This window comes from Somniosus microcephalus, chromosome 1 (genome assembly GCF_052327205.1).
Source record: "Somniosus microcephalus isolate GS21.2 chromosome 1, FLI_Smic_1.0, whole genome shotgun sequence".
Lineage (NCBI taxonomy): Eukaryota > Metazoa > Chordata > Chondrichthyes > Squaliformes > Somniosidae > Somniosus > Somniosus microcephalus.
This window is the reverse complement of record NC_140987.1, coordinates 394033163-394047085: the sequence shown is the minus strand read 5'-3', so window position 1 is coordinate 394047085 and position 13923 is coordinate 394033163. Positions and strand designations below refer to the sequence as shown.

General features: G+C 46.3%; 1 protein-coding gene across 1 annotated transcript in view; it reads left to right on the top strand.

Annotated features, from left to right (window-relative positions):
• Positions 1–13358, top strand: part of ccnb3 (cyclin B3) — a 59992-nt gene extending 46634 nt beyond the window's left edge. The window contains 1 exon segment of the mRNA XM_085997531.1: positions 11954–13358. Within this exon segment, the coding sequence (XP_085853657.1) occupies positions 11954–12029 (76 nt within the window). The 3' untranslated portion in view covers positions 12030–13358.
• The last annotated feature ends 565 nt before the right edge of the window (positions 13359–13923 follow it).

Below are 13923 nucleotides of genomic sequence, written 5' to 3'. Positions count from 1 at the left end.
TGGCAGTATTTGTCGAGTAGGTCTAGTTGTTGCTGTAATCCCTGTTCTGTGGGAGACAGCAGAACCAGGTCGTCCGCATAGAACAGGGATTTCACTTCTCCATCCAGGAGACGGAGACCTGGTGACTCGCTTTGCTCCAGCATGTCTGCTAATTCATTTATGTATATGTTGAACAGGGTCGGGCTCAAATTGCAGCCCTGCCGGATGCCTCTTCTCTGGGTGAAGAAATCGGTGCGTTTGTCTCCAATTTTGACCCCGCATTTGTTTTTCAGATACATTGATTTAATAAGGTCATAGACTTTGCCCCCTATTCCACACTGAAGAAGTTTATAATAGAGCCCTACGTGCCATGTAGAGTCAAAGGCTTTCTTGAAGTCGATGAAACAGGCGAATATTTTCCCATTTTATGTTTGGTGTATATGTTTTTCAATGAGGGTGTGAAGGGTATAGATATGGTCGGCGGTGCGGTGTTTTGGAAGAAAGCCTATTTGGTTTTTTCTGAGGATATTATGTTTGTTAAGAAAATCAAGTAATCTACTATTTAGAATACTGCAGAATAACTTCCCTAGACAACTGTTGACACAGATGCCGCGGTAGTTATTTGGGTCTGATTTGTTTCCACTTTTATATATGGGGGAGATTAGTCCTTGGCACCAGATATCGGGAAAACAGCCTGAACGTAATATGATGTTGAATAATTTGAGTACCGCACCCTGCATCTCCATATTGCTGAACTTGAGCATTTCATTTTTGATGTTGTCTGGGCCACAGGCTTTCTTTAGGTGGAGAGATTTTGTTTTTGTGGCCAGTTCTTTCCATGTGATTGGGGAGTCTAGAGGGTTTTGGTTGACTTTAATTGTTGCTTCTAATGTGTGGAGTTTTTCTGTGACCTGATGTTGACTTGGGTTTGTTTCGTTTATTGGGATGTCTTTGTAGAGGTTTTCAAAATGTGTTCTCCAGATGTCGCCATCTTGGATTGGTAATGCTTGCAATTGTGTTGTACTCAGGTTATTCCACATTTCCCAGAATTGTTTTGGATTGGTGGAGTTTTCAATTTCTTCGAGTATTTTGTGGGTATAGTTTTGTGTTTTGTTCCTAATGGTGTGTTTATATCTTTTGAGGGTTTCATTGTATCTAGTACGTAGGTCCGGATTGTTTGGTTGGCGATGCTTTTGGTTTGATATTTTTCTTAGGTCTTTTCTGGCATTTTTGCATTCGTGGTCAAACCATTTCTTATTTTTATTTTGTCTTTTGTGACGCTTCCTCTTCTGTTTCACAAGGTCGGCTTTTACAGCTGCCTCATGGAAGATCATATTTATATCCTCTATGGCCATGTTTACACCATCTCTGGTGATCTCGTATGGGTTTTCTTTAAATTTTGATATTTTACTTGTGAGATCAGGTGACTTTAGTGCTGTGATGAATTTTTCTCCACTGTCTGGGGCCCATCTGTATGTCTGGTTTATTTTATGGAGCTTACTGGGTTCCTTTTTTGTGTCTGTAGTTTGGGCAGAAAGTTTAAGGTACATATTTATTTGGTTATGGTCTGAGAGGGGGGATTGCTGCCTGACAGTGAATGAGTTGATATCGCAGGGGTCCAGGTCAGTGATTGTATAGTCCACCACACTAGACCCAAGCGTTGAGGAGTATGTGAGTCTCCCTAGGGAGTCCCCTCTGAACCTACCGTTAACTATGTACAGGCCTAAGGCTCGGCAGAGTTGCACTACCTCCCTACCGCTTTTATTTATTTCACGATCAAGGTTGTTCCGATTTGCGATGGCTGGTGTGACATCTAAAGGGGTCTGGCCAAACACATGGTTGTTTCCCTGTGGGTCTATGAAGTCAGGTTCACAACCGGTCCTTGCATTTAGGTCCCCACATATTATCACCTTTCCTTGGGCCTGGAAATGGCTGATTTCCATGTGGAGAGTATCAAATAACTCCTCTTCGAAATATGGCGATTCTATTGGAGGTATGTAGATCGCACATAAGTAAACATCTTTTTTTGCTATTCCTATATTTTTATCTAGTTTTAGCCATACGTGTGATTTTCCCTGTTTTACCGGTGAGATGTGTTTGTCTAGTTCTCCCTTATACCACACCAATATTCCCCCGGAGGTTCTGCCCTTGCGTGTTTTAGTGTTCTTTACTGAGGGCACAATGATTTCATGGTACATTGGAGGACAGTGGGTCGGCACGTCTTTTTGGCACCATGTTTCTGTTAACACAATTATATCAATGTCTTTTATAGCTTTTAGGAATTCAGGGTCTGTACTCTTCATCCCAAAAGTTGAGGAGCGGAGGCCCTGGATATTCCAGCAGCTTATGTGGAAAGAACGCATTTATATAGTTCAAAAAAACGAAATAAAATGGACCTATTTTGTGGGATGAGTGTGGAAACACTATTTTCTATAATGCTAAATGATGATTTAGTATAAATTTCATGAGGCATGTGTGGTAAACCACTGTAGTTCACTGTGTTCACTGTTGTTGTTGTTGTTGTCGTTCACTCTTGTTTCACTGTTGTGCCTGACTATGCCTCAGCTGACTCCGCCCCTGGGCTACCGAGCATAAGAGCGGCCGCATGGCAGCTCCTGGCATTCGGTCGTCCACTAGAGGCATAGTCCTGATCTGTCTGAAGTGCAATTCAGTAGTTAATAAAAGCCTGTTGTTCTGAACTCTGCCTAGCCTTTTATTAAAATTGATAGCGCATCAATTTTATTAACTACTGAAAAAAAAAAACGATGCTGCAGATTCTTAAGATCAAGTGCCTGGAACTCGACCCGCAAGAACCGGACTCGACTGCTAAGTTCTCGCACTGGCTGCACTGTTTTGAGTCCTTTCTGACTGCATCCGGCGAGACCGTCGCCGCCGATGTCGACAAGCTCAGGGTGCTGAACTCTAAAGTAAACCACCGAGCTTTTGCCCTTATCCGGGACGCTACGAGCTACCAGGGGGCTATCGACATCTTGAAGGAGCAATACGCACGCCCGGTCAACTATGTTTACGCAAGACATCTCCTGGGGTCTCGCAAACAACAGCCCGGGGAACCCACAGAAGCATACATACGGGCGCTGAAGGAACTCGGCCGAGCCTGCGAATGCAAGCAAGTAACAGCCACGGAACATACGGAGGAGCTCATCCGGGACGCCCTCGTGGCGGGCCTCAGGTCCACTCACACACGGCAGTGACTGCTGGAAAGTAGCGAGCTCGACCTGAAGAAGGCGATTTCACTCACCCTCTCGTTGGACGTAGCCCACCGGAACATGGAGGCCTACTCCCCGGACCGCGCGGCCGCCTCATGGATGCCGCAGCCGCCGCCACGGGCCCTGGCCTCAACTGCTGCAGCGATGTCCCGCCCGAGCCAGAAATGTTATTTCTGTGGCCAAACCAAACACCCCAGGGCACGCTGCCCGGCGAAAAACGCGGTCTGCTCTGCCTGCGGTAAGAAGGGACACTACGCTGGCGTCTGCAGAAGCCAGAAGACCCCTACCTCCAGCAGCGCCGCGTGCGATTCGTGGGAGCGGCCATCTTGCCTCCCTCCAGCCTCGTGGGGATCGGGATCGTCATGGGCGCCGCCATTTTGTCCTTCCTCTCCGACGCCGCCATCTTGTCTGCCATTCTGCCAACGGGCCCCCGACTCACCCACCGCCGCCTCACCGGGGTTCTACAGCGACGCTACCGACTCCACAGCGGCCTCCATCACGCTGGATCAATCCAGACCCCATCAGCTAGCCAGGTCCACGATGGACATCCAGGTAAATGGCCGCGCCACAACTTGCCTTTTTGATTCCGGGAGCACGGAGAGCTTCATACACCCTGATACAGTACGGCGCTATTCTCTCTCGGTCCGGCCAACGCGCCATCGGATCTCCATGGCCTCGAAATCCCACTCAGCAGACGTCGGCGGCTACTGCGTAGTGACCCTCTCGGTGAAGGGCTCCGTATATAAAAATGTAAAGCTCTTCGTCCTGCCACATCTCTGCGCTGCCGTTCTACTGGGGTTGGACTTTCATTGTCACTTTAAGAGTGTCACCTTGACATACGGTGGACCTTTTCCCCCACTCACTGTCTGCAACCAGCAGTTTTTAAATTGCCCGCCACGCCCCACCTGTAGTCTCTCCATCCTCAAAATCACCCCCCCCCCCTGTTCGCCAACCTCACCCGCGACTGCAAGCCTATCGCCACAAAGAGCAGGCGATACAGCACCGGGGACAGATCCTTCATAAGATCTGAGGTGACGCGGCTCCTGAAAGAGGGGATTATTGAGGATAGTACCAGCCCCTGGCGAGCCCAGGTGGTAGTCGTTAAGACTGGCAACAAGCAGCGCCTAGTCATCGACTACAGCCAGACTATCAACAAGTACACCCAGTTGGACGCATACCCCCTCCCCCGCATAGCCGACATGGTTAATAAGATAGCGCAATACCGCGTTTTCTCGACCATTGACCTCAAGGCAGCATACCACCAAATCCCTATCCGCCCTGAGGACCGCCAGTACACAGCTTTCGAGGCAAACGGCCGCCTTTTTCACTTCCTCAGGGTTCCTTTTGGCGTCACCAACGGTGTCTCCGTCTTCCAGAGGGAGATGGACCGGATGGTCGACGAGAATGCGTTACAGGCCACGTTTCCCTACCTAGACAACGTGACCATCTGCGGCCATGACCTGCAGGACCATGACGCCAATCTTGATAAGTTCCTCCGCACGGCCCAACTCCTAAACCTCACGTACAACAAGGAAAAGTGCATATTCCGCACAGCCCGCCTCGCTATCCTTGGTTGCGTGGTGAAACACGGAGTCATCAGTCCTGACCCTGACCGGATGCGCCCGTTGATGGAACTTCCCCTGCCCCACTGTCTCAAGGCCCTCAAAAGGTGCCTGGGCTTCTTTTCCTATTACGCCCAGTGGGTCCCTCATTATGCGGACAAAGCCCGTCCACTTATCAAGTCCACTTCCTTCCCCCTGACGGCGGAGGCCCACTTAGCCTTTCACCGTATAAAAGATGACATTGCCAAGGCCACCATGCACTCGGTAGACGAGTCCATCCCCTTCCAGGTGGAGAGCGATGCATCCGACTTCGCCCTGGCCGCTACCCTTAACCAGGCGGGAAGACCCGTGGCCTTCTTTTCACGAACCCTCCAGGGCTCCGAACTCAGACACTCCTCTGTGGAAAAAGAGGCCCAGGCCATTGTGGAGGCGGTGCGCCACTGGCGGCACTACCTGGCTGGAAAACGATTTACCCTGCTTACTGACCAGCGTTCAGTTGCTTTCATGTTCAACAACAAGCAGAGGGGTAAAATCAAAAATGACAAGATTTTGAGGTGGAGAATCGAACTTTCCACCTACAATTACGACATCTTGTACCGGCCAGGGAAACTCAACGAACCCTCAGACGCTCTATCGCGAGGCACATGCGCCACCGCGCAGATCGATAGACTACGGGGCCTCCACAACGACCTCTGCCACCCGGGGGTCACCAGGTTCTTCCATTTCATTAAGGGCCGCAACCTGCCTTACTCCATCGAGGAGGTCAGGACCATGACCAGGAGCTGCCCAGTCTGTGCAGAGTGCAAGCCGCGCTTCTATAGGCCTGACAGAGCAAACCTGATCAAGGCCACCCGCCCTTTTGAGCGCCTGAGTATCGACTTTAAAGGGCCCCTCCCCTCCTCTGACCGCAATGTGTACTTCCTCAACATAGTTGATGAGTACTCCCGTTTCCCTTTTGCCATCCCCTGCCCGGACACGACCACCGCTACGGTCATTAAATGCCTGCACAACCTCTTTGCTCTGTTCGGTTTTCCCAGCTATATTCATAGCGACCGGGGCTCGTCCTTCATGAGCGACGAACTCCGTCAGTACCTGCTCATGAGAGGTATTGCCTCAAGCCGGACCACCAGCTACAACCCCCGGGGGAACGGACAGGTTGAAAGAGAGAACGCGACGGTCTGGAAGGCGGCCCTCCTAGCCTTAAAATCTAGGGGCCTTCCGACCTCCCGTTGGCAGGATGTCCTACCCGATGCGCTCCACTCCATCCGGTCACTGCTGTGTACAGCCACCAACGCAACCCCCCATGAGCGAATGTTTGTTTTTCCCCGGAGGTCCACATCCGGTAACTCACTACCACACTGGCTGACGTCCCCAGGGCCCGTCCTGCTGAGGAAGCATGTAAGGTCCCACAAAATGGCTCCCCTGGTAGAGAAGGTTCACCTCCTCCATGCCAACCCCCAGTACGCCTACGTGGCATACCCGGACGGGTGGGAGGACACAGTCTCCATTAGAGATCTGGCACCCTTGGGGTCCACTGACCCGCCACCATTGCCCCCCACCACGACCCCCTCCGACACGGCCCAAAATTCAGTAGACCCAATTCTCACCCCTGTCCATTCCACCCCAGTAGACGGCATGCCGCGCCCCCAGGACCAGCCGGAGCCCACTCGCCCACCCAACACCAAAGGGGACGATACGCCGGTGCTGGACCCCGCTCAAGACGCGTCGTGGGAAGCTGTACCATCGCAACCGTCGCCACGAAGATCTCGACGGCAAACGAGGCCGCCCGACAGACTCGCCTACTCGAACTTTTGATACACTTCACCCCGCCGGACTTAATTTTAAACGAGGGGTGAATGTGGTAAACCACTGTAGTTCACTGTGTTCACTGTTGTTGTTGTTGTTGTCGTTCACTCTTGTTTCACTGTTGTGCCTGACTATGCCTCAGCTGACTCCGCCCCTGGGCTACCGAGTATAAGAGCGGCCGCATGGCAGCTCCTGGCATTCGGTCGTCCACTAGAGGCATAGTCCTGATCTGTCTGAAGTGCAATTCAGTAGTTAATAAAAGCCTGTTGTTCTGAACTCTGCCTAGCCTTTTATTAGAATTGATAGCGCATCAGCATGCACATATATCTATCTAATAATAGTAATAATACTGATAAGATAACAATAATGATAATGATAAATAACAATATTAATAATTTCTCCGGCTTTCTATCAGGCTGTTCAGCATCGTCATGATCTTTCTCAGTTCTTGGTCTACAGTCTGTGGTCTAGAGGGGCGTCTTGGGTCAGGTATAAAAGCACGGTTCTGTTGTTGGTTTTGTATAGGGGGGTGGGGGACATTGGTGGTCCTGTTTGGGCTCCCAATGGTAGAGGGGGTGGGAGGGCTGCGTCTTTTGGCAGTGTTTATGAGGTCTCTTGCGAAGACCCACATCCGCTGTTTGAGTAGATGTATTTCGTCATAGAGGTCCCTTGTGTTGATGTTTGGATGATGGGCCAGGGAGACGTTGGGGAGGACAGAACATCTCGTGTCGATCTCCCTGTTGGTGTTGTGGATTATATAGGCTGGGGTGTCCTTTCTGGGCAGTAGCGTGGAGATCACGATCCGCGCCTCGGGGAATTCCCTGCTGGCCTTTTCCGCCATCCTGCTCACCGCCCTAGCAGTGCCTTCCTGTAGGGTGCGTAGGTCGTTCGTGCCTGTGTGGATCACAATCCATTTGGGGCTTCCAAGGGATTCTTTGTTCAGGATCTTCATTGCTTGGTCTGTGTTGCTGCACCATTTTTTTAGGACTTGATGGTCTGGGAACAGCCTCTCTCTGTCTCTCTCTCTCTCTCTCTGTCTCTCTCTCTGTCTCTGTCTCTCTCTCTCTGTCCAATTCCAATTCCAATTCAAATGCTTTATTGGCATGAAAGTTTACAGAGAACCATATTGCCAAAGCTTACATAGCAAAAAGGTACAGTTTTCCAACATTCTGTAGGTGTCAATCGATATGACATTTGTTGGGTACATACAATATTACTTTTAAACAATATTAATTTTAAACAGTCTTTGTACTTCATTTGGTACGTTCAATATTAATTTTAAACAGTCTTAATTTTAAACAGTCCTCAGGTTGTGACATGTTGTTACATATTTGGCCCCAAGGTATGGTCTGTCTCCTTCTCCCAGGACTAATCTCAATTTTGACAGGTCATCCAATTCCTTGAAATCTGGGGTTGTTTGGCTTAGCTTGTTGAATAATATGTTTCTTGATGTGTTGAATTTTTCGCATTTTAGGAGGAAATGCATTTCTGTTTCAACCTCGCCGGCCAGACATTGATCGCATATTCTATTCTCTCTAGGCTGCCAGGATTTCTTGTATCTGCCTTTTTCAATTTCCAGTTGGTGGTCGCTTAGTCTGTACCTGGTGAGGGTCTGTCTCTGTTTTGTGTCTCTGATGGTCGTGAGGTAGTCTGCCAGTTTATATTCTCTTTTTAGGGCCCGGTAACATTCTAATCTGCTTTGGCTTTCGGTTATTTTGTTCCAATGTTTCAGGTAGGTTTCTTTGCATTGTTTAATGATTTGGTTCACTCGGATTGGTGTTTGGACGGCTGTGTTGGTCTGGGGCTGGTCAGGGTCCGGCTGAGTACTTAGTTTCAGTAGCAGCTGACTCAGGGGACTCTTTTCTGGGTTTAGCTCTTGGGTCTGAAAGGCTTTGAAATGAAGGGTGTCTGGGGAGCTAGATTTGAGGTGATTTAGGAAGTTTAGTGCTCGTTTTTGGATGTTTATTATCAGTGGGTATCTGCCTAGTTCGGCTCTGCATGCATTTGTTGGCGTTTTTCTTTGGGTGCGAAGGATGCTTCGGCAGAATTCTGCATGTAGGGCTTCTATTGTGTGTTTTTCCCATTTAATGTAGCTTTGGTGATTTAGCGGGCCCCATACTTCACTACCGTACAGTGCAATGGGCAGGATTATGCTGTCAAATATTTTGAGCCAGATTTTGATTGGGATTTGGATGTTGTAGAATTTTCTTTTTATTGCATATAGGGCTCTTTGGGCTTTTTCTTTTAGTGCATTCACTGCTATGCTGAAGCTCCCTGATGCTGTAATAGTTAGACCAAGGTAGGTGTAGCTCATAGTGTGTCCTATAGTGGTATCACCGAGGGTAAACTGGTATTTGTTTTCCTGACATCTGGGCCTTTTTTGAAAAATCATGATGTTGGTTTTCTTTCTCTCTCTCTCTCTCTCTCTCTCTCTCTGTCTCTCTCTCTGTCTCTCTCTCTCTCTCTGTCTCTCTCTCTCTCTGTCTCTCTCTCTCTCTGTCTCTCTCTCTCTCTGTCTCTCTCTCTCTGTCTCTCTCTCTCTGTCTCTCTCTCTCTGTCTCTCTCTCTCTGTCTCTGTCTCTCTCTCTCTCTGTCTCTCTCTCTCTGTCTCTCTCTCTCTGTCTCTCTCTCTCTGTCTCTCTCTCTCTGTCTCTCTCTCTCTGTCTCTCTCTCTGTCTCTCTCTCTGTCTCTCTCTCTCTCTCTCTCTCTCTGTCTCTCTCTCTCTCTCTCTCTCTCTCTCTCTCTCTCTCTCTGTCTCTCTCTCTGTCTCTCTCTCTCTGTCTCTCTCTGTCTCTCTGTCTCTCTCGCTCTGTCTGTCTCTCTTTCTGTCTGTCTCTCTCGCTCTGTCTGTCTCTCTCGCTCTGTCTCTCTCTCGCTCTGTCTGTCTCTCTCGCTCTGTCTGTCTCTCTCGCTCTGTCTGTCTCTCTCGCTCTGTCTGTCTCTCTCGCTCTGTCTGTCTCTCTCGCTCTGTCTGTCTCTCTCGCTCTGTCTGTCTCTCTCGCTCTGTCTGTCTCTCTCGCTCTGTCTGTCTGTCTCTCTCGCTCTGTCTGTCTCTCTCTCGCTCTCTCTGTCTCTCTCAATTCAATTCAAATGCTTTATTGGCATGAAAGTTTACAGGGAACCATGTTGCCAAAGCTTACATAACAAAAAGTACAGGTTTCCAACATTCTGTAGGTGTCAAACGTTTTTGACCCTCGTTGGGTACAGACAGTATTAATTTAAACAGTCGTTGACCCTCGTTGGGTGCATTCAGTATTACTTTAAAACAGTCGTTGGGTACATTCGGTATTGATTTAAACATTTTTAGCGTATATATGCTATGGGTGTGCTCGTTAGTCACTCAATGTTCCTCAGGTTGTGACATGTTGTTACATATTGGGCACCAAGATATGGTCTGTCTCCCTCCCCCAGGACTATTCTTAATTTTGACAGGTCATCCAATTCTTTGAAATCTGGGGTTGTAAGGCTGAGCTTGTCAAAATATATGTTTCTTGTCTCGTTGAATTTTTCGCATTTTAGGAGGAAGTGCACCTCTGTCTCAACCTCGCCGGCCAGACATTGATCACATATTCTATTCTCTCTAGGCTGCCAGGATTTCTTGTATCTTCCTTTTTCAATTGCCAGTTGGTGGTCGCTTAGTCTGTACCTGGTGAGGGTCTGTCTCTGTTTTGTGTCTCTGATGGTCGAGAGATAGTCTGCCAGTTTATATTCTCTTTTTAGGGCCCGGTAACATTCTAATCTGCTTTGGCTTTTGGTTATTTTGTTCCAATGTTCCAGGTAGGTTTCTTTGCATTGTTTAATGATTTGGTTCACTCTGATTGGTGTTTGGACGGCAGTGTTGGTCTGGGACTGGTCAGGGTCCGGCTGAGTAGGAGTACTTAGTTTCAGTAGCAGCTGACTCAGGGGACTCTGTTCTGGGTTTAGCTCTTGGGTCTGGAAGGCTTTAAAATGAAGGGTGTCTGGGGAGCTAGATTTGAGGTGATTTAGGAAGTTTAGTGCTCGTTTGTGGATGTTTATTATCAGTGGGTATCTGCCTAGTTCGGCTCTGCATGCATTTGTTGGTGTTTTCCTTTGGGTGCGAAGAATGCTTCGGCAAAATTCTGCATGTAGGGCTTCTATTGTGTGTTTTTCCCATTTAGTGTAGCTATGGTGATTGAGCGGGCCCCATACTTCACTACCGTACAGCGCAATGGGCAGGATTATGCTGTCAAATATTTTGAGCCAGATTTTGATTGGGATTTGGATGTTGTAGAATTTTCTTTTTATTGCATATAGGGCTCTTCGGGCTTTTTCTTTTAGTGCATTCACTGCTATGCTGAAGCTCCCTGATGCTGTAATGGTTAGACCAAGGTAAGTGTAGCTCATAGTGTGTCCTATAATGGTATCACTGAGAGTAAACTGGTATTTGTTTTCCTGACACCTGGGCCTTTTTTGAAAAATCATGATGTTGGTTTTCTTTAGATTTACTGTTAGGGCCCAATTTTGGCAGTATTTGTCGAGTAGGTCTAGTTGTTGCTGTAATCCCTGTTCTGTGGGAGACAGCAGAACCAGGTCGTCCGCATAGAACAGGGATTTCACTTCTCCGTCCAGGAGACAGAGACCCGGTGACTCGCTTTGCTCCAGCATGTCTGCTAATTCATTTATGTATATGTTGAACAGGGTCGGGCTCAAATTGCAGCCCTGCCGGACGCCTCTTCTCTGGGTGAAGAAACCGGTGCGTTTGTCTCCAGTTTTGACACCGCATTTATTTTTCAGATACATCGATTTAATAAGGTCATAGACTTTGCCCCCATTCCACACTGAAGAAGTTTATAATAGAGCCCTTCGTGCCAGATAGAGTCAAAGGCTTTCTTGAAGTCAATGAAACAAGCGAATATTTTCCCATTTTTTGTTTGGTGTATATGTTTTTCAATGAGAGTGTGAAGGGTATAGATATGGTCGGTGGTGCGGTGTTTTGGAAGAAAGCCTATTTGATTTTTTTCTAAGGATATTATGTTTGTTAAGAAAATCCAGTAATCTACTATTTAGAATACTGCAGAATAACTTCCCTAGACAACTGTTGACACAGATGCCACGGTAGTTATTTGGGTCTGATTTGTTTCCACTTTTATATATGGGAGAGATGAGTCCTTGGCACCATATATCGGGAAAACAGCCTGAACGTAATATGATGTTGAATAACTTGAGTACAGCACCCTGCATCTCCATATTGCTGAACTGTCTCTCTCTGTCTGATGAAGAATGGCCACTTGGATGAGGTATCAGATTGCATTTAATGCCTTTTGTATGCTCACCCAAGCCTGGCAAAGAATAAAGATTGTGAGTTTGGATCACTCGACATTATATCTGATTACATTTTTAAATGTTTTAATTCTTAGGGTATTCTTTGAAGTAGCAAAAATCCCACCCATGGATGTTCTGAAGCTAGAAGAACAGCTGAAGTTGGACACTTAACCTTGAGGTCGTGACACAGGACGTGGTGTATTCTCCGCACTAGTGAAGCTGACTGTGTGTGTGTGTGTGTGTGTGTGTATATATTGTGTAAATGCATGCAGTGGTTGCTTAATATTTCTTTACTGTACTATCTCTGCTAAGCAGAAACTATTTTGTAATTATTCATAATGGTCACTTATTAAAATGCAGCAAACATATTGAAACAGGTACCTGAATACCAAAATATAATCCAAAAAAAGATTGGAATAGGTCACTAGACTTTTTTTAAAAAAACACCATTTAAAAATTTGTTTTTTAGTCTTAAACCTTGAATACAAAGCAAAAAGCAGCTCTACCTATTAGCCTTTCAAAAACCTGGCCCCGCTTGTTTTTTTTCCCTCTGTCATGAGATTGGAAATAGAAATGAATAGCCACTGAATGTATCATACAGGCTTTTTGATTTCCTAAAAAGGCTTTTTCATTCTAAAAAGATTTATTGTAACAATTCCTAATTTTGTAGATTAAAAATGGAACAAACTTATTTCTTGAAACAAAGCATTTAAAAGATTAATTGTCTTGTTGAAATAATTAAATTACTGAGGAGGCCTATTTTTCGTACACTGCATTCTGTAGTTTTTCCACCATGGTAGTGAAACTGGACCATAAATTGGCAAGATGTGTTTTCTGCTGTAGCTGTTGAATTCCCATGGTAGGGTGGAACAGGCGGGTTGGATCGAGCAGCGATTAAAGCCACTTCCTCAACTAGGGCGGGGAAAGAAAACGAAAAGAGGAAATAAAAATGAGATCAAGCTAACTTGTGTTACTCTCCAGCACTTTGCAGGTTGACAAAAGTACCCAGGAGCAGATTGCCTAGCTGCTCTTGCAGACTGGGATAGGCAAGAATTTTTATTTTTTTAAAAAGTGGGGAAGAGAGGACATTTTAGCTCTTCAGTTCAAAGAAAAAACAGTTTCACCATAGGGACCGTTATTATTGAGAGAGATCATAATTTTCAAGTACACAGTTTTTCAATGTTGCTGTTAATTGTACCATTTGCGATAATGATTCACTTGTTATATAATGTGTATTTGAAACTATTTAAAGTGTGCTTTGGAAGCTATGTAATTCTTGTATGTGTTCTGTATTTGTGTTTTTAAGCAAATAGTTTGTCATAGGGAAAAAAATGAATGAATATAATGTTTGTATGTATATGTAAATATATATATATATATGTTTGGATACCTCTGATCCATGCTTTCAGTATCTCTTGTTTTAGTAAGAGCCCTATTTTCATGCCTGTAAGTAGAAGTTCCATTTATTTTGTAAAATAGATTAAATGTATTATCTTTCAACATGTGTGGTTGTTCTATTTAAAAATAAATAAATCTGGGTTGCTTGTTCACAAAATGCAAATATGCAATAATCCTAAGATTTCTAAGCTCCTTTCACACTCCTGACCATTGTGGGCAGTACCATTGTGTCTCCCCATTCACTAAGTCACTTCTAAAGATGCACACAAATCTGTCCAAGAATGCAAAGTGTTCAAAATAAAGTTTTCAATGTTTGACACCACATTAACAGAAACTTTACATGAACATTGCATAAAACATTCAAGTGCCTACCCTTGTGTGTTAGTTGGAATGCTTGCAATAGGATGAGGGTGAGTGTGAGGGGTGACTAGTGAGGTAGGGAAGTGCTAATATAGATAGAGAGGGGTGGGTGGAGGTGCCAGGTAAGTTGGTGAGAGTAAGGATGTGCAGGAGCAGGGTGGGGAAGGCAGAGTGATGGGGATGTGATGATTAGCACAGCAGGATGAGGTTGAGTGTGGCTTTGTACTAACGTTTTGTGATCTAATGCGATCATTGAAAGGTTTGCGCCACGGCAGCCTGGTTCTCCTGATGATATCCCTACTTGTGT